At 47.7% G+C, this 18,944-nt stretch overlaps 1 protein-coding gene across 2 annotated transcripts in view; it reads left to right on the top strand.

Annotated features, from left to right (window-relative positions):
• The first annotated feature begins 4,199 nt into the window (after positions 1-4,199).
• LOC134949087 (integrator complex subunit 6-like) overlaps positions 4,200-18,944 on the top strand; it is a 105,090-nt gene continuing 90,345 nt past the window's right edge. For both annotated transcript variants that reach the window (XR_010183097.1, XM_063937456.1), the window contains exons 1-2: positions 4,200-4,514; positions 4,617-4,694. Coding sequence is in view for 1 of the 2 variants with exons in the window: in XM_063937456.1 (XP_063793526.1) it covers positions 4,404-4,514; positions 4,617-4,694 (189 nt within the window). In the remaining variant the exon portion in view is untranslated. The remainder of the gene's footprint in view (positions 4,515-4,616; positions 4,695-18,944) is intronic.

Below are 18,944 nucleotides of genomic sequence, written 5' to 3'. Positions count from 1 at the left end.
TAAAACAGCGCAGCTCACTGTACAACACCCCCACACAGACCCTAGAGAGCCCCTGGAGTGACACTGAGGAGAGGAGACCAGCACACCCACACAGCAGCGCAGTGTGTGAAATAATAGGAATAAACCTGATAAAACGTGCAGTAGCGCTACCGCTGTAGTGCTCCTCCCTGCTATGACCCCCTGGTACCAGTACACAGTCTGTAACAGCGTGGGTCCCTGGAGGAGCAGTGTGCATGCAGCCTTAATGATCTGCAACAGCAGGAAATGGCGCCTTCCCACCTCTGGTCCCGCTCCGGGAAGCCCTGCCCCTTGCAATGGCATGAGGTCCCTCACAATATTATACTGGCTATGAGTGAGATTCATATGTATATCAGAACAGACAAGCCCTTAGGGGCAGTGAGCACTGTGGGGCACAAGCCCTGAGACAGTTATGTCCATGGCGGGCACCGCAGCTCGTGGCTACCGCCAAACTGCACCGGGGACCCGCTAATTGGGACCCCGATGTTAACACTCAGCGCACCTGCGATCTTCAGCATCTGTTAGAGCAGGGGTGGGGAACCTTTGGCCCTCCAGCTGTTGTTGAACTACACATACCAGCATGCCTTGCTACAGTTTTGCTATTTGGCAATGCTAAAACTGTTGCAGGGCATGCTGAGAAGCGTAGTTCAACAAGAGCTGGAGGGCCGAAGGTTCCCCATCCCTGTGTTAGAGGGTGGCGGCTTGCTGCTGGTGTGGGCACACATACTAACGATGTGTAATCAGCACGTCAGGAGCTCAGTGTCCTGTCAGCTGGGATTACGAACCATTAAACCTCAGGAGGTTGGTTCGGTCCCCCCTCTAAGTCCCACGAAGCAGGTAGCCTGGTTGCCAACCAGGACTACCTGAAAAACAATAAACTAAAACAAAATTGAAGGAAACTCTCTGGAGCTCCATAGAGATGCACCCGACTCCTTGGGCACATTTTTCTAAACTGTCTGGTAGGAGGGGCATAGAGGGGAGGAGCCAGCACACACATACACACACTAAAGGTGTGCTCCAGTGGACCCGATCTATACCCCATGGTACTAAAGTACAGAACCCCAGTATCCACTAGGATGTTAGAGAAATCATTTTGCACTGCAGGTAGGGCAGATTTAAAGTGTACAGAGACTTGCAACCAAGATGTGTCCTAGTTTAGGGGCATATTTAATTTCAACTGATTTTTATCAGTCATTACTAATCATAAATGGTAATCCAACCAATCAGCTCCTATAATTTTTCAAACACGTGACAGGAGCTGATTGGTCAGAGCACCACTTACGATTAGTAACAAGGAATAACAAGAATATCATTCATTATTAAATATGCCCCTTTATTAGTAATTTTAGTATAAAAAAGATGGAATTTTCCATCACAGTTCACCACTGATGGTCTCCTTCGATACTTTCCATCAATTGGTATCACATGATGTGGGGAGCCAATAAGGTGATTGTAGGTTTTGAAGTGTGCAAAAGGGGCCGGGTTGAGCAGCATGTGACTAAAACAACATAAAAATGCTTTGTCATCATCATATCTCTGCCAAGAATTGCATAACCATTGACAGCAACCTGTTGATATTTGCTGGCCATGTATGGTTTATGGCCTAACCTAAAACCTGCCCAGGCACTGTTTGTCTCTGTGTCACATAGGGGAGAATTCAATTAGCAGCAGGCGCTAGTCACCTCGCTGGAGATGTTCAATTAGTGGTGAATACCCCATGCGCCAGTCCCCATAGATGGACTGAACCGTCCGTGGCAAAACCCAAAATATCTGGTCGCTCGCAGAAATAAAAGCCATTGAGTCCGCAGTTTATGCGGAATCAGTGTGTTTACACGCATGAAACTCAATTTTTGGGGATTGGGAAAAAGGCTATTTAATTGAATAACCTTTCCCTGCGCTGCAGGGATTTTTCTTGGCAATTAGCCACAGGCTATCCCTGCGGCTAATTGAATACCCCCCTATTCAGTACATCGCTCACCTTGTCAATCCTTGTACGGTATATAAACACTGAGGGGTCTACGTGCTAACTAATACCCCTTTTCCACCTCTGTAGCACGGGTTGCAGCCATGTCGCCTGACACGGCTGCGACTCGTGCTACAGACCCCTTCCCACAGAGCTCACAACCCGGCATATTGCCGGGTTGGTGACGCTGCTGCTGACGCGGCAGGGGCGACGCTGGGAGATCACATGATCTCCCAGCGCCGCCCTCCCATACACTGTGAACGGGAGCCGTGTCGGCTCCCGTTCACACTAGACAGCTTACCGGGTTGAACACGTGTTCAACCCGGCTAGCTACCCGGATCACTTGATCCGGGAATCTGCAGGGGGACCCTTTTCCACTAGGGAAAAACACGGGTAAATGCGCATCCCCACGCATTTACCTGTGTTTAAAAAGCTAGTGGAAAAGGGACATAAGGGGTCTATTTACTAAGCATCGGAGAGAGATAAAGTGTAGATAAAGTACCAGCCAATCAGTTTCCGTCATATTACTTGCCGAGTTTGAAAAAACGACAGGAGAGGATTGGTTGGTAGTCTGCCTCCATCCACTTTATCTTCATCCAAGGCTTATACCCCTTTTCCACTAACGAGCACGGGTCGCAGCCGGGAGCCTGACACGGGAGCTGCCCCCTGCTGCGACCCGTGCTCGGTCCCTTTCCCATTAGCAGTCACAACCCGGCAAATGCCGGGTTGGTGACGCTTCTAGTGACACGGCAGGGGCGGCGCAGGGAGATCACATGATCTCCCAGCGCCGCCTTACCTATGCACTGTGAACGGGAGCCGTGTCACCTCGACACGGCTCCTGTTCACACTAGACAGCTAGCCGGGTTGAACACGTGTTCAACCCGGCTAGCTACCAGGGTAGGATTCCCGGATCACTTGATCCGGGTTTACCCTTTTCCACTTGCAAAAAACACGGGTAAATGCGCGCCCCCGTGCATTTACCCGTGTTTTTTGAGCTAGTGGAAAAGGGGTATTAGTAATTAGGAACCCTCAGACACAGAGCATGTCAGTGACACACACTGGTGGCTACTTACAACACATGCGATAATAACAAGGCACTTTGGGAGTAATTCAGAGCTGATCACAGCAGCAAATTTGTTAGCAGTTGGGTAAAACCATGTGCACTGCAGGTGCGGCAGATATATGTGCAGAGAGTTAGATTTGGGTGGGTTATGTTGTTTCTGTGCAGGGTAAATACTGGCTGCTTTATTTTTACACTGCAATTTAGATTTCAGTTTGAACACACCCCACCCAAATCTAAAGGGCCCTACTCACTGGCCGACCCGCCGCCGAGCTACCCGACGGCGGATATGGCCGACGAGCGACCCGGCGGCGGGGGGGGGCAGTGACGGGGGGAGTGAAGTTTCTTCACTCCCCCCGTCACGCGGCTGCATTGAAGTGCAGGCAAATATGGACGAGATCGTCCATATTGGCCTGCATGCACAGCCGACGGGAGACCAGCGATGAACGAGCGCGGGGCTGCGCATCGTTCATCGCAGGAGTCTCCACACTGAAAGATATGAACGAGTTCTCGTTCATTTATGAACGAGATCGTTCATATCTTTCCAAAAATCGGCCAGTGTGTAGGGCCCTTTACTCTCTCTGCTGCGATCAACTCTCTATCCCCTTTGTAAAGGGTAAAAAAATGTGCAAAACCAGCTTCTATAGCAAAGGAGTGATGCTTTGTGTACGGAGAAGGTGCAATGTGCGCCCAGCACAGCGTCTTACTACCTCTGGGCACTCAGGCCTAGCCAGGGCACGCACAGCTGTCCTTGATAACTCGGTAAGAGGACACCAGCTATGCCATGAGCGCCTGCAGCCCGGCATCAGACACTCTGGGAGCCACTACAAAGCAGCGGAAACGCGGAGAGCAGATCCCCAGCCCTGCCCAGCGAGGACACAAAACGCCGGTAGCCTCCAGTTTACACCCGGCTCCTGCGAAGGAGCAAAATCGCAGCCCCCAATAAGCATGGCCGCCTCCCGACGACTACAACTCCCACAAGGCGCGGCGCCCTCTCCTCCCGCTCATACATATTCATCTATGCAAAGCGCCCGCCGACCAATGGGGCGGCGGGAGGTCACGTGTCCGCCTGGCAAAGCGCAGCGAGGAAGAGCTCATGAATAAGTGAGCGGCGGCCGGGGCTCGGCGGCCAATGGGGGCGCCGCAGTGTCACGTGGTGCGCCGGGGAGGCTCGGAAGGAGAAGTTATCTATCAGTGAGCACGGTGCAGGGACTCAGAGCTGTAGTGAGCAGCACAGGGGGCGGCCCGTCCTGGGGCCGGGGAGCCGCAGCGTATAGCCAGGGGGCGACCCCCCCGTCCGTGCCCACAGTGTACAGCAGCAGCGGCTCCGGGGCAGTGGTAGGGCGGCGGTATGCGCTGACCATGCCGATCTTACTGTTCCTCATAGACACGTCCGCCTCTATGAACCAGCGCACTTACCTGGGCACGACGTGTCTGGATATTGCCAAAGGCGCGGTTGAGCTATTTATGAAGGTAAGGGGACCTGGTGCCCCCTGTGCCCGGCCGGGGAGGGGGACGCGGGCTGTGTGTGGGCGCTGTACTGACTGCTGACTTGTTGTGTTTGTGTCCCCGCAGCTGCGTGCCCGGGATCCGGCTAGTAGGGGCGACAGGTACATGCTGGTTACATATGACGAGCCTCCATACTGCATCAAGGTAATCATCCCTTCCCTCCGCCACCCGGCGGCTTGCTGCGGGCAGCGGGGGGACATGTCAGGATCGCTACACCGCCCCCCTCCTCCGTGAAGACAAAGTGCCCTTCGCGGGGCTTCTCTCCAAACGGAGGGCGGGGGACCCGCGGGCACGGGCGGGGTGTGTGGGGGGATATTTCGGCGGGAGTAGCCGGCTCGCAGCCACGGAAGATGGCGGACATCTTGCTTTTGTATGGGCTATGAGGCGCCCGACTCCCGAGATGGAAGCGGGGAGGAGAGTGAAGGAGGGGCGTGGTTGGTTGACGTCAGCTGAGCCGCCGCCTGATTGGTGGAGGGCAGATCCCGAACCCCCTATCCCTCCTCTTCATGATGCCAAGCTGAGTGGCTGGGCTACACAGTGATCAGTAGTACGGGGCGGTGGGACAAGTACCGTAGAGATCTACCCGTACCCACTGCTGCTGGTGCCCCCATCTCAGTGTACCCTCTGCTGATTTGCCACCCACAGCCCCCTTTACGCTCTGCTGCTGGTGACCCCCACCTCAGTGTACCCTCTGCTGCTGGTGCCCCCCACAACCCTGTGTACCCTCTGCTGCTTTGCCACCCACAAACCCCCTCCCCATATACCCTCTCCTGCTGGTACCTCCACCTTTGTGTATCATTTGCTGTTGACTCCCCCACCCACCTTGTGCCACTGTGGCCCCTCCTCCTTCCTCCCAATTCTCTGCTTATAGAATTGCACGTACTAATTAGCAGCGTCTATAGCTGCCATACTGCCTTTGCCTGGCATTCCTCCTTTTTGTTCCAGCCATGAATGTTGGAGAACTGGCTTGGTACACAATGTAAGAATGACCTAAATCACTGGGATGGGGGTCTCTAGGCTGATCTCCACAAAGGCACTCCACTGGCCATAGTGATGATCAGTTCACATAGTTGGACAGTGTGGCATGAGACAAAAGAAGGAACCACTAAAGATATAATTTGCTCAAATCTCTTAGGGGCCTATTTATCAAACAATATATGTGGCTATGTCCCCCAAAAACACCCCCTGCCGCAATCCCTCTATTGCTGCCCGCGGGATCAGTATGTAATACTGATGGTCGGGATGCTGGCCGGCAGCGGGGTGAGCCCAGAGTTCTCCTTGCGGGGTCAGTGACTCACTGCGCTTGCCTCAGGTTCTATTCCCACTCTGAGTGTCATAGACACCCACGAGTGGGAATAGCCGCTGTGAGCAGGGGTGGTCTTCTGTTTGCCGGCGGTCGGGCTCCCGGCGCTCAGTATACCGGCGCCGGGAGCCCGACAGCCGGCATACCGACACTTATTTTCCCTCGTGGGGGTCCACGACCCCCATAGAGGGAGAATAAAATAGTGTGGCGCGCGTAGCACGCCACCGTGCCCGTAGCGTGGCGAGCCCGCAAGGGGCTCATTTGCGCTCGCCAAGCTGTCGGTAAGCCGGCGGTCGGGCTCCCGGCGCCGGGATGCTGGTCGCCGGGAGCCCGACCGCCGGCCAGCCGTAGTGAACCCGTGAGCAGGGATTCTGGTGGGCAGCATTGTCAGCAGTTGGGATTCTGACATCGGTATGCTGACCACCGGGATACCGACTGCCAGCAATTTGACTACATGCTGCATCCTCAATAGGTTTCTATGGGGGATGCAATGCTGCCCGATTTACCAATGTTTGGAATGAGATGCATTCCTGATACTGGCCCCTGCAGCGCAGTAGCCTATGCAGACGGAACCCTCTCGCAAGTGGATGCTGTGCAGTGTCGTCTTAGCTGATAGCGCATGCGCAGACTGCAGCTGTCACAGCACATCGCAGGGATGGGCTGCTTTTAGAGCCCTTGTTCCGGCACTTGCTGATGAATACATCAGCCCAGTGAGATCGCATATTGCAATGCGATCCTTTTCGGTAAGATTCTGCCTAGATTGCATGGAATATGCGATCAATGATAAATTACCCCCCTTAATGTGTGGTGGTTTCTCTGTTGATAGTCCTAGAAATAGTGACTTTCACAGTGGACTCTACAGATGTGTCCTCATACATCTTGCCTCAATACTCCATGCAGCGGAATATGCCTGGCGTGAGTGAGCTGACGGGTCCCACGCAACTCTATTTGCATTGTGCGTCTTTTTTTTTCTTTTCTTTTTTTTTTTTTTGCAGAAAAATGTCTTTATTTGCATCATTATGACACACAATCAGACGCTGCTGATCAAAATGGTATGTGACATGCCTATATTCTGTGTGTGACTGTGGCTGGATCTGCATACAAAATGGTATATTAATGTTTCCTAGGAAAACACTGTAGCACAGCATTCCCTATGCAGTTACAGCATTCCCTATGCAGTTACAGCATTCCCTATGCAGTTACAGCTTCGGTTGCAGAATATAGGCATGCCACATATTTAAATCAACATAAGCTGCTTGTGTGTCCTATTTGCATCGTTTTGCAAATAAGACTTATTTTAATGGAAAGTCACATGAAGACGCTCGGCTGTGCCAAGTCACGCCACAGCATGATGTGACTAGAAGAGCTGTTTAACGTGCCAGGAGGCTAGATGTACGTGGACACATCTGTACATTAATATGTTGATTCATATAATGATGTAAAGGCGTCATTTAGGTGACATCTGAAACCGCAGAATGGATGGTTCCACCCCTGGTGGTATTGAATTTTTAGTACCTGTACCTGCGCACCACTTCTTTTGTCCCTCTTGTCTTGAATTACATCATGTCTATGTGTCACTGAATGTCAGCCCTGTAATAATTTAATTTGCAAAACACCTCTTGGCATGATGGCAGCAACAAAAAAATGACAAAACATTGCCTTTAGAAAATAGCACAAGAGTATGAGAACATAACCTTTTGGTTTAGTTTTATTTTTATTTTTTTGAAGTGTGATTAATAAAAACTCAAACTTAAAATTGAGTCAAAATATTTTAAATATCTACTGTTTGATTTCATCTCTTGTGTATTAGCTTGGTCGGACAGAATTTAATTTACTCTAATCACTTGACACAAGTGTCCTAATTGATGAATTATTACATTTGTGCCCTGTTCTTTAAATTCTTTCTTTGTAAAGGTGGGCTCCTATTGCAAAGTAGTCAGGATCCATTCGTTGCGGAAAATTACAGTAGCTAATTGGATACTGCCCTAAGTAATATCTACACTTCTATTTTCTGAGGAAGGGATAGTTTATACTATCTTGTTTAAACATGTTTTGGGCACAAATTAAATTACTATGACAATTTCTCAAACGCGGTCCTCAAGGCATCCCAATGGTCCCAAGTCTTAAGCTGCTCCATGCTTGGCCACAGGTGACATAATTAGTACATCTGTCAATTTGATTTAACTATCTTTGCTGAGCCATGGATATACTTGAAGCCTGGACTTGAGGGTGCCTTGAGGACCATGTTTGAGAACACGTGTACTATGAGTAACTTTCAATAATTAACTTAATACCTTTTTGATTTTTCAGTATTTTATTACATGATTTTTGGGTTGTCCATCATTGTGCTATTATTCCTTGCAAAATGCAAATGTAGTACAGTCACACCAGCTCTTGTAGACAAGATGCAAAGCATGGTGGGTTTCAGTAGTATAAGGGAATGTTGGGCACTTGATGCAATGATGGGCAAAGAACACTAAAACAGTACCGTCTCACGTCCGTGTTCTATTAGGGTTGAGGCTTACCTGTCAATGCTTTTGAACTCTAGTCTACCTAAAAGGGGGAAAAAAAACCCCCCACAAAATAGCAGCAGTTTGACACCTAGGGAACTGCCTGGCAGAAGTTGGATTTAATGAAAAAATTAAAACGTGTATATATGGGGTGCAAGTGTTGTGATCACAATATATAAACAAAGATCTACATCCCTCTGCATGTACTTGGCAGTGCAGATCAGCTTTATATATGGGAATATAAGAGAGTTGAGACAGTTCAAAAGGCTTTTTCCTAAAGAACGTCCATAGCTTGTCTTGAGCACGTTGCATGCTCAGCATTCTCAAAACATTTCTCAATACACGTACTATTAGGGAGAGGAGTTCTACAGTCTCTTACTTTTATTTTATATTACATTTTTTATATAGCACATACATACTCAGCAGCACTTTATAGAGCATCACGTCAGTCCCAGCCACAGTGAAGCTTAACATGTGGCAGGGAATATACAGGGTGATTCAAGTGTCTCATGTACACCCTTTTTGTTTCAAAAACTGCAGGAAATGGGAAAACTGAATACTCCAGTAAGGTATGGATGAGGTGGGCTATCTTTTAGGGTATGTACCGAACATGGATGCCATCTTGAAATCGGCCATTTTGAATATAAGTCAGTTTTTTTCAAATAAAAAGGGTGTAGTGTAACATATCAAATGACATCAGAATTTGCTGAAAAGTTTACTGCTGTTATTGTTCAGAAGTTACAAAACATTTTTTGTTGCAGGTAACTGAAGATGGCTTTGACAAGAGGAGAGAATTGAGGTCACTTTGATGTCTGGAGAACAAAGTTTCCATGTCATCGCTGCAGATTTTAACAACCGGCACCCAGAAAGACATCCAATTTCACATAAAACTGTCAGGTGCCTAATTTCCAAATTCAGAGAAACTGGGACTGTGGCTGACAAGTCAGAGTGGTCGTCCAAAAAGTGCTACTGATGAGACAACCTCAACAATGGTTTTGTCATCCTTTGTGAAGAGTCCACAATGCAGCACATAATGTATGACATCAAATGACCTCAATTCTCTCCTCTTTTGTCAAAACCATCTTCAGATACCTGCAACAAAAAAGTGTTGTAACTTTTGAACCATAACTGCTATTTCAAATCTGTTTACAGCAATAAACGTTTCAGAAAATTCTGATGTTTGACATGTTACACGACCCCTTTTCCAATTGAAAAAACTGACTTGGATTCAAGATGGCTGATTTCAAGATGGCGCCCATGTTCGATACATACCCTAAAAGATAGCCTACCTCACCCATACCTGACTGTAGTATTCAGTTTTCCAATGTCCTGCACAGTTTTTTTTTTTTTTTTTTAAACAAAAGGGTGTACATGAGACTTTTGAATCACCCTGTTTCTTCCCTGCCACATGTTACACATGCGTACAGATTCCCAGGGTACAAATGTTTTTGTCATTCTAATTAACCTACCAGTATGTTTCTGGATTGTGGGTGGAAACCCATGCAAGAATGGGGAGAACATACAAACACCACACTGTTGGAACCTTGATGGGGGTTGAACACAAGACATCAGTGCTGTGAGGCAGTAATGCTAACCCAACCGTGAAGATTGTTTTAGTTGGGGATAATGGTATGGAATAACCTCCTTTTGTGTCCTGGCTTGTATGGTCTCTATTAAATGTAATTCAATTATAAAAATCACTACACAGCCTGGCCTTCCTACTAATGTCATATTATAATTTTTTTTTTTTAACAGCATGATAAATTATATCATGGCTGTGTGGGACACTTTTCAGTCTTTCTTTTATGGACCTGCGTTTATAATAAAAGAAACTATTCAAACCGCTTGGCTAAATGAGTTGCCTATATACTCATACTTCCTCACAAGTGTGGCTTGTGTGTCGGTTATGCAATTAACATCCCAATGTAGCCAGGATCACGTATATATTTGTTCAAGATCAGACCTCGATCTTTGGAATAGTAGTGGTATTTGGGGGGTATTCAGAAGATTGTTAACCACTTAATAGTCCATTCCCCCAGTTGGGTGTCCATTACTAACGGCTGCAAAAAACAACAACTAAATTCCCCCCTGAGTGTCCTGAACTGGTCTGTTAAACACAGAGGGGCAGATGTACTAAGCCGTGGAGAGAGAGAAACTACCAACCAATCTGCTTTGGTTAATTTTCAAACACAGCCTGTAAAATGAGAGTTAGGAGCTGATTTACTGGTAAGTTATCGATCTCCTTTATCCCTTTCCAATGATTAATACATCTCCCCTACAAACTTGGATCTTTGAGCTGGTTTGTCTTGATCAGAAGCAAACTGGTTTAGACAGGAGTCCTGTTTACCACAGACACCTAAGTAAGGAATAACCGCTAAATATGTATGGCAGGAGCCTCCGTGAAGACCACTCAACTAGATTATTTTTGCAAACAATGTGTTGTCTGTATGAGACTAATTGAGAAAGTAGTGGTCAGTAGCACATATTCCAGGGTTGGAATATCCATGGATTAATTGGAGAGCAAAATAGACAAATGACTGCAGACTAATACCCCTTTCAAACATGTGTCCTGGGAATTTGCCGGGTCTGGCAGCCCTCAAATTCCTGGGTCTCTGCTCCGTGACCCTGGTTGGGAGCAGGGTCGAGGACCTGTGACTTTATACCTGATTTAGCTGCATGCCTGAAAGGGGTTTAAGTGACTGCAAACTTTAGCCTATGTAGAAAGCAGCCAGTTTTCCAATGAGCACGCCATATTGCTTGCTAATCACACCTTGCACTGCATATTGGCCACTTTAGTGATGCAGTGGATAACCACACAGTGGATGATGGTCATATGATTAGATGTATGTTTGAGCAGCTTCTTGACAAACTGATATATGCCCGTGTAGTACCATTGAAAAGAATAATATAAATAGGAGTATTTGTTTCCACCATAGAAGCTATGGTGGTTCTGTAATGCGCAGCATATCTTCTTTCCATGATTTGTGTGCTGGCTTCCTTCAGAAAGAAAAGTTGCTACTTAATTGTATTTAGTGATCGTCACTCTTACCCTTTTCAGACAGAAATGTCTGAAAATCCTGTCATTTGAGTACCGGGTAGTCTTGCCGGTCCCTGTCTGAACCCCCCCTTTCACACAGGGACTAAACTCGCTATGTCCAGCTTTCCTCTCCCACAAGCCCTTCACTGCTTCCCTTCCAGAATCAAATTCAAACTTCTCACTCGCTTACAAAGCCCTCACCCACTCCTCTCCCATTTACATTTCTGACCTTATTCCCCTATACACTCCCACGCATCCTCTTTGCTCCGCCAATGTGCGCTGCTCCTCTTGCCGACTTATAACTTTTATTGTCTTCGACAACCTTCCTAGGGAAGCATCCACTACTGGTGGAGTCTCCCACTTATCCATTACACCCTTAGGTAAAGGGTAAGTTACTTGAAACCTCTTCGGAAATTGAAAGCGTTTGTCAGGTTGTTTCCAAGCCTCCTCCATTTGTGATTGGAGAGATTTAAGAATGGGAAACACTGCTGAACGCGGTTTTTGGGATTCTAATAATTTGAAATCTTCTGGCTCCTTAACTTCTACTTTAAAGTTTAGGATCTCCTTTACCGCGTCAGTTAAAGAATCAAGACCAGAGATTGCCATGTCCTCTTCCGAAAAACCGGCGTCTAAGTTAGATTCAATTAACTCGCCTTCCTCTGTATCAATGAGAAGACCCTCTTCCTCCTCTGTTTCTGATACAATAGGAAGAGGCCTTTTTAACTGCCTTGCGCACATTCGTTTCTACTTGTGTGGGTGGTGTTAATCTGATGAGAAATTCCTCTATCGTCTTTGAGAATCCCGCAGCCCATTCCGATTTCTGACGTGATTCCGCCATCTCCTTGGAGATTCTATCTGCAAGGTTATCTTCCCATGACCTAGCCAGAGCACTGCTCCCTGGTGGAGCGTCCTTGTCTAAGCAGGAGTCGCACACCCCGGAGCTTCCAACCCGTGTGCTCTCCTTGTTACATTTCGTACAAACATAATAGGTCTTGGAGGTCTTGGTTGGTGCTTCACACATGTTGTTTGAACCCCTTACCAAGGTACTACGCAGCGCTTTCACCCTTTAAACTAAGAAGAGAAAGACTGTGAGAGATGACGGAAGCAAAGGTATCTAATCCGGCTGAAATTACCTTTCCTTTCTGTATATAGAAAAGGAGCAGGACAAAATAAATTGATAATTAAAAAAACCCTTCTGCTAAGTCCCGTAGCGGTGCGCGGCTGAAGGTTCGGCATTCACGCGGCTGTCTGCCCCCTGGTGTGCACGCTCCGGTCCCTGTCACTAAGTCCCGTAGCGCTAGTCAGCGGCTGCATTGTAGGCGGCTTACTGACATCCCGCCGGCGCGCTCCTCCAGCCCCGCGCTGATCGCTGGCCGTGCTCTGGTGACATCCATGTCATGAGAGTAACTGCTAACAAGGGGATTAAATAATAAAAATAAAAAACCTAACTGGGTCCTTATTTAAAAAAGTAAAAACAAACCAGTACTCACTCTGAGTTTCTGTCTGAGGATCTCCTTGTAGAGAGATGCAGGCCCCTTCAAAAGGGATCTTTGTATCTCTCATGTGAATCAGCCTTGTTCCCCCTTTTCATTAGTTTGACGCAGCTATTAGGATTCTTTAGATTAGTCAGGAGCTCGGTGCTCCCACGTGCTGTACCTCCAGCACAATTATTCAAACTGGGGGATGAGGGATGTGAAGGGGGAGGAGCCAGCTGTGCAGACAATGCTAATTTTTAGATTGTTCCACACCTCCGGTTGCAAGCTTCACACCCCTACTGTATAAGACTCCAGTGTCCCCTAGAGGATTCAGAGAAATGGATTTATCGGTAAGTACCAAAATCCTCTTTCTCCCACTCCTACCTTCAAAATTTCTCACATGCTACTCCCTTTCTCTGGAATTCCCTACCTCTACCTCTTAAACTATCCACCTCTCTACAAAACGTCAAACGGGCTCTCAAGACACACTTCTTCCCCAAGCCCATCCAACCCTCCCCCTAACCCTCTGTTCCACGCTCACTGTCTGTTCCATCTGTATCACCCCTGTCTTTCTGCCCCTTCCCTTTAGAATGTAAACTCTCACGAGCAGGGCCCTTAACTCTCATGTGCTTATTCTTCTCTTACTTAAACCATGCTCGACGGCACCTAGTCCCGCTGTTCTCTGCCACCCTGATTCTTATGTCAGTGTCGTCTGCTGCTGTAGCTGTGTTTATTTACCCTGTACTTGTCCTACACGATCTTCTACTGAAATTCACTATTGTCCTGTTTTGATTTTTAATTTATGTACTCTGTAATTGGGCGCTGCGCATCCGTTGTGGCGCTATGTAAATAAAGGATAATGATGAGGTATATAGCAGCTTTTCTTCTGTGATATTCCATGATGACAATACTCCCTGAGCACATGTGATCTCCCAGATGTACATTACGTCCTGTCCATCTGAATCCCAGCTCTGAACCCAATCGTTTATTTTGGGTCTATGTATGCAATAAAAGTACATACCAAGGTGTGGGATTGGGGGGGGGGGGGGGGGGCTTGCATTGTAAACACACACGAGTATAGCCAGCGCCGCCTCTGAAGTGTTCGCAATGGGAGTACAGCCAGCACCTCCTGTGTGGGGGAGTACAGCCAGCACCTCCTGTGTGGGGGAGTGCAGCCAGCACCTCCTGTGTGGGGGAGTACAGCCAGCACCTCCTGTGTGGGGGAGTACAGCCAGCACCTCCAGTGCACGTGCTGGGGAGTACAGCCAGCACCTTCTGTGCGCGTGCTGGGGAGTAGAGCCAGCACCTCCTGTGCGCGTGCGGGGGAGTAGAGCCAGCACCTCCTGTGCGCGTGCGGGGGAGTACAGCCAGCACCTCCTGTGCTGGGGAGTACAGCCAGCACCTCCTGTGTGCGTGCTGGGGAGTACAGCCAGCACCTCCAGTGCGCGTGCTGGGGAGTACAGCCAGCACCTCCAGTGCGCGTGCTGGGGAGTACAGCCAGCACCTCCAGTGCGCGTGCTGGGGAGTACAGCCAGCACCTCCTGTGCGGGGGAGTACAGCCAGCACCTCCTGTGCGGGGGAGTGCAGCCAGCACCTCCTGTGCGCGTGCTGGGGAGTACAGCCAGCACCTCCTGTGCGCGTGCTGGGGAGTACAGCCAGCACCGCCAGTGCGCGTGCTGGGGAGTACAGCCAGCACCGCCAGTGCGCGTGCTGGGGAGTACAGCCAGCACCGCCAGTGCGCGTGCTGGGGAGTACAGCCAGCACCTCCTGTGCGGGGGAGTTCAGCCAGCACCTCCTGTGCGGGGGAGTACAGCCAGCACCTCCTGCATGCGTGGGAGTACAGCCAGCACCTCCTGCATGCGGGTGAGTACAGCCAGCACCTCCTGCATGCGGGTGAGTACAGCCAGCACCTCCTGCATGCGGGTGAGTACAGCCAGTACCTCCTGCATGCGGGTGAGTGCAGCCAGCACCTCCTGCATGCGCGAGCAGCAGTACAGACATGGTTGTACAGCCAGTACCACCTCCTAGGCACACACCAACTCCCTGAGTGTTACCTGCAGACTCTTGCTGCATTAACACAAACCTTTTCAATACTCCGGGCACCTTGGAAAGCAGAGAGTGCCTTGTGGATGATTCGGCTCTAAGTTTACCAGACAGTAGCGGTAATCTGTGATGTGGCTGTTATCAGTCACTGATTGCCCGAGAGCATGCCGCACAGCGATAGTGATCAGTGGGATCCTGGAATTTTGGACTAAAATAGTGGCGTCAGTGACGTCGCTTCCTACATCCACTGTTTCCCAGCTATCCTGCACGGTCCAGTGGCTTGCAGCTGTACTGTCTGTGGAGGCATAGCACAGCAAGACTGATTATGCCTGTTGCAAGAAGGCAGCAGGCAATGGTTGCATAATTAGTTTACAATAAAGGGCTCTTTCGGTCTTGGGGGTCCTATTGTTCCTGGGATCCCTACAAATTATAAGCTTTACAGTTCAGTGCGTATTTAATAGAACATATCTGCTGTTAGCTGGTGACTTTTCTGTATAGTGGTACCACATAAATGGCACTGCACTGGGTTTTAAATGCCTTACTTATTTGCAGGTTAATAAGGCATTAAGAACTTTGATAATTTAATGTTTTGGTAATCTGAGCAGGCCATGTGTCCTTTAGACTTTTATAACTCTTTTGGCATTTTTGAGAAAGAATGTTAATTACTATTCCGGCATGAACAATTAATATCCTGCCAGTAAAGGCCCATACACACTGGGCGATTTTGAGCTGAAAGCAGGTAACTTTTGGTGTTTTGAGCTGCTTTCAGCTCAAAACCGCCCAGTGTGTATGCCCCGGCGATGAGTTCTGATGCGCGCTCCCGCTTCATCAATGGCGGGGTGAACGGCTTTCCATATCGCTGAGCAGGGGGAAAAAGCGCTCAATGTGTATGCACCTTAAAACCAAATGTCTTAAAATGCCCTTCATTACAAATAAATAAATGTTTTGCAGATACTGCCCTTCAGTCTGCCACTAATTACAATGTAGCACTATGACGGGGCTAATATATGGCAACCTATAATATGTGCTTTTGCCTGTTCATGTTGACTTATCTGGGGATTTAAGACAAAGTGAAGCACATAACTAATTGCTAACGTTTTGTTCAGAATATGTTGCTGATAATTTAATAGACTGGGTTCTTCGACTTGTTTTATGGACACGTCACACGATTTAATTTAAGCTTGCAATATAGCAACTCCCATTCATGTTAATTAAATCTATAACTCTACAGAACACACATGGTCCACCCTCCCTAACCCTCATTTAGTTTAGTAATCGTTGTCATGGCTTGACTTACTCCTCTTATACTTGTAAATATGCTTGCAGTGACAGTAACATAACTCACTAGTGGCGGTCATGCTATGTATGCAATATGCAAGCAGGTAAATGTATAGCTGTGACCTACATATGTAAGGATCGTTACAGCAGCCAAGAGAGAAAAGCTGAGACGTGTCCATGTAAGTAGTAGGCAGCAGAACTGTAGAAAGCCCATCAGTATGCTAGCTGCAGTGCATATAGATTGCTGATACTTGTAGTTTGGCCATATTTGTGCACACCTCTCCCAGGTCTTGTTTAAATCTGCCTAATACATTATTTTGTCTTTTGTTGGTAACTTATTTTTTTTTTTTTTTAGTATTGTTTGCATTTATTAGCCGGAATCGATGCTGCCTTTTTCACAGAATCCGGTCATGTGACAGGCGTTCGGGATCCCGGCGGTCACCATGCCGACGCCGGGATACCGCCTGTTTACCAGCCCGACAGTCGGCATGCCAACTGGCCGGGACTATTCCCACGACACCCATAAAGTGGGAATAGGACCTGTGGTGAGCCCGCTGCGTGCTTTTGGTGTTTAGTATTATCTCCTATACTTATGGTGCACATACACTTGTGCGATTGAGTGTGATGCGATATCGCGCTTCGATTTCCCTTGAAGCTCCCCGTGCGATAAATCACATTGAAAGTGCTTTTTTGTGCATATCGCATGCCCCTTGCGACCAGAAATCGGGTGATCAGAAATGGGTGGAGGGGAGTGTCCAGGAAGTGAGCTAAATAACTCGCACATCGCACATCGCAGTGCGATAAATCGATTGTGTTAAAAACAGCATGCGATTGCACGTGCTATCCGATAAATATTAAGTGCAGTGCATAATATCTTGAGATCGAGATTTGACCAGCATGCTCGCGCATCGCATGGAGGGACACATTCGACATTCGATGTGCATACAATCCTGCGATTTATCGCATCGATGTGGTCGAAATCGAAGGGTTGAACCAGATATCTCACAAGTGTATGGGCACCAATAGAAGTATGTTTGCCTATCACTCTGGGCACTTAACTCGGGATCTGAGTTAACAGTCAGCAAATGGGCTTGTAATTGGATAGCTCTGGGTGTTGTTGTTTTTTTTATTTTTTATGGGGAGGGGTCTGTTTTGGTGTCTCTGTCATTCATTTATTCTTAGCTTGACCCTTCCTGTTGGTTGTTTTATTTTCAGACATGCATTAGTTTTGGTTGATTACCCTTCTTCCATCACATAGGCGCTGGCAGGGTCACAAGTCTAATTGTAGCTTTAGTTCACTCCCTTGCTAGGCAGCAGAGATGTTACTAGGGTTTGGTACCTACTGTACTGTAACATCTTGTGCATCTTTGTGCTACCAGCAGCTCAGTCAGAGCATTGCAGGGTATGCTGGCGGTCAGGATGGTTGTATTACAGCGACACTTATAAGCTGCTACTTGCAGCAAGTGCACCTTTCTAGAGTCCTGCCTTTTCTTTGATCATCTTTGGTTCATAGAACCTACTTGCGTATTTGGCAGTTGGTAACCTGGCGGGGTCCTGGTGCTAGTGGAGAGATTTTATTTCTTTACCGGCAGTTTGAATCCACTTCGAAAGGGTGAATGACAAGTGCCAATTAGGGGAAAAGGTTTAGAATTCAAAGAGATATGTTCAGTTAAATAATATTGCATTGTGTGGTTGTGCACAATGTGGTTATTATGGGAGAAAACATCCCTTTTTTTTGTATTTTTGCTAATTTCTGGGCTATAAGTGCTAGTATTTGCAGATTGGAGCCTCCTGTCTTATTTCATCTTTTCCAAGGATTCTTAATATTCTGTGGAGCACTGTCAAATCCATCATTGCGAAATGTAGGGATTATGGCATAACTTTAACCTCTAGAACAAGCAGTCTCCATTAGGAAGGCCTGTGTACACTAAAACGGAGTTAGGAGAAGCTGTCCACTAGACACCAGTAATGCCAGTAGCTGGCAGTATTTCACAGATCTGCAGAAAGAGGGTAGCAAAAAGAAAACTAGTGAAAATAAGTTTGCCAGGAAGCACGCAGGAGACTCTCCAGGTCGAGGAAGATTTTCTGATCTGATCAAATTCGTATTTGGCCAGTACACTTTCCCATTTAATATAGGTTCTGCTTTGAAGCATGGTAATTAGATGCACCTTCACTGGAGGGGCCTGCAGAATAGGGCGTGTAATAGATAATGAAAGATGTAAGAACCTCTTTAAGGAGATTACCTGCATTCTGCAAGAGACCCATTATGTAGTTTTATATGCAAGTTAATGATCCAAAGCATGCAGAAAAAGCCAGGCTGGAGTAACTGAGATCCATGTCCTGGAATGGCCCTTTTTGAAGCCCAGTCTACAATACCATACACCACAGGTTCTCAAACTCGGTCCTCAGGACCCCACACAGTGCATGTTTTGCAGGTAACTCAGCAGGTGCACAGGTGTATGAATTACTCACTGACACATTATAAAAGGTCCACAGGTGGAGCAAATTATTTCACTTGCGATTCTGTGAGGAGACCTGCAAAACATGGACCGTGTGGGGTCCTGAGGACAGAGTTTGAGAACCTATGCCATACACAATAGAACCACTACTTCCTGTCCAATATGAACTTGAGCAATATTGTAGCGTCCATATGTGCAATGCCAGGAGAGATTTGACAAACTTATTGCAATTATAGAGCCTGAATCTGAGGTGCACGCAGACGCAAGTTCATCTTTTGCCGCAACTGCA

This window comes from Pseudophryne corroboree, chromosome 8 (assembly GCF_028390025.1).
Source record: "Pseudophryne corroboree isolate aPseCor3 chromosome 8, aPseCor3.hap2, whole genome shotgun sequence".
Classification (NCBI taxonomy): Eukaryota; Metazoa; Chordata; class Amphibia; order Anura; family Myobatrachidae; genus Pseudophryne; species Pseudophryne corroboree.
Note: the sequence above shows the minus strand (reverse complement) of the source record. Positions and strands in the feature narration are given on the sequence as shown.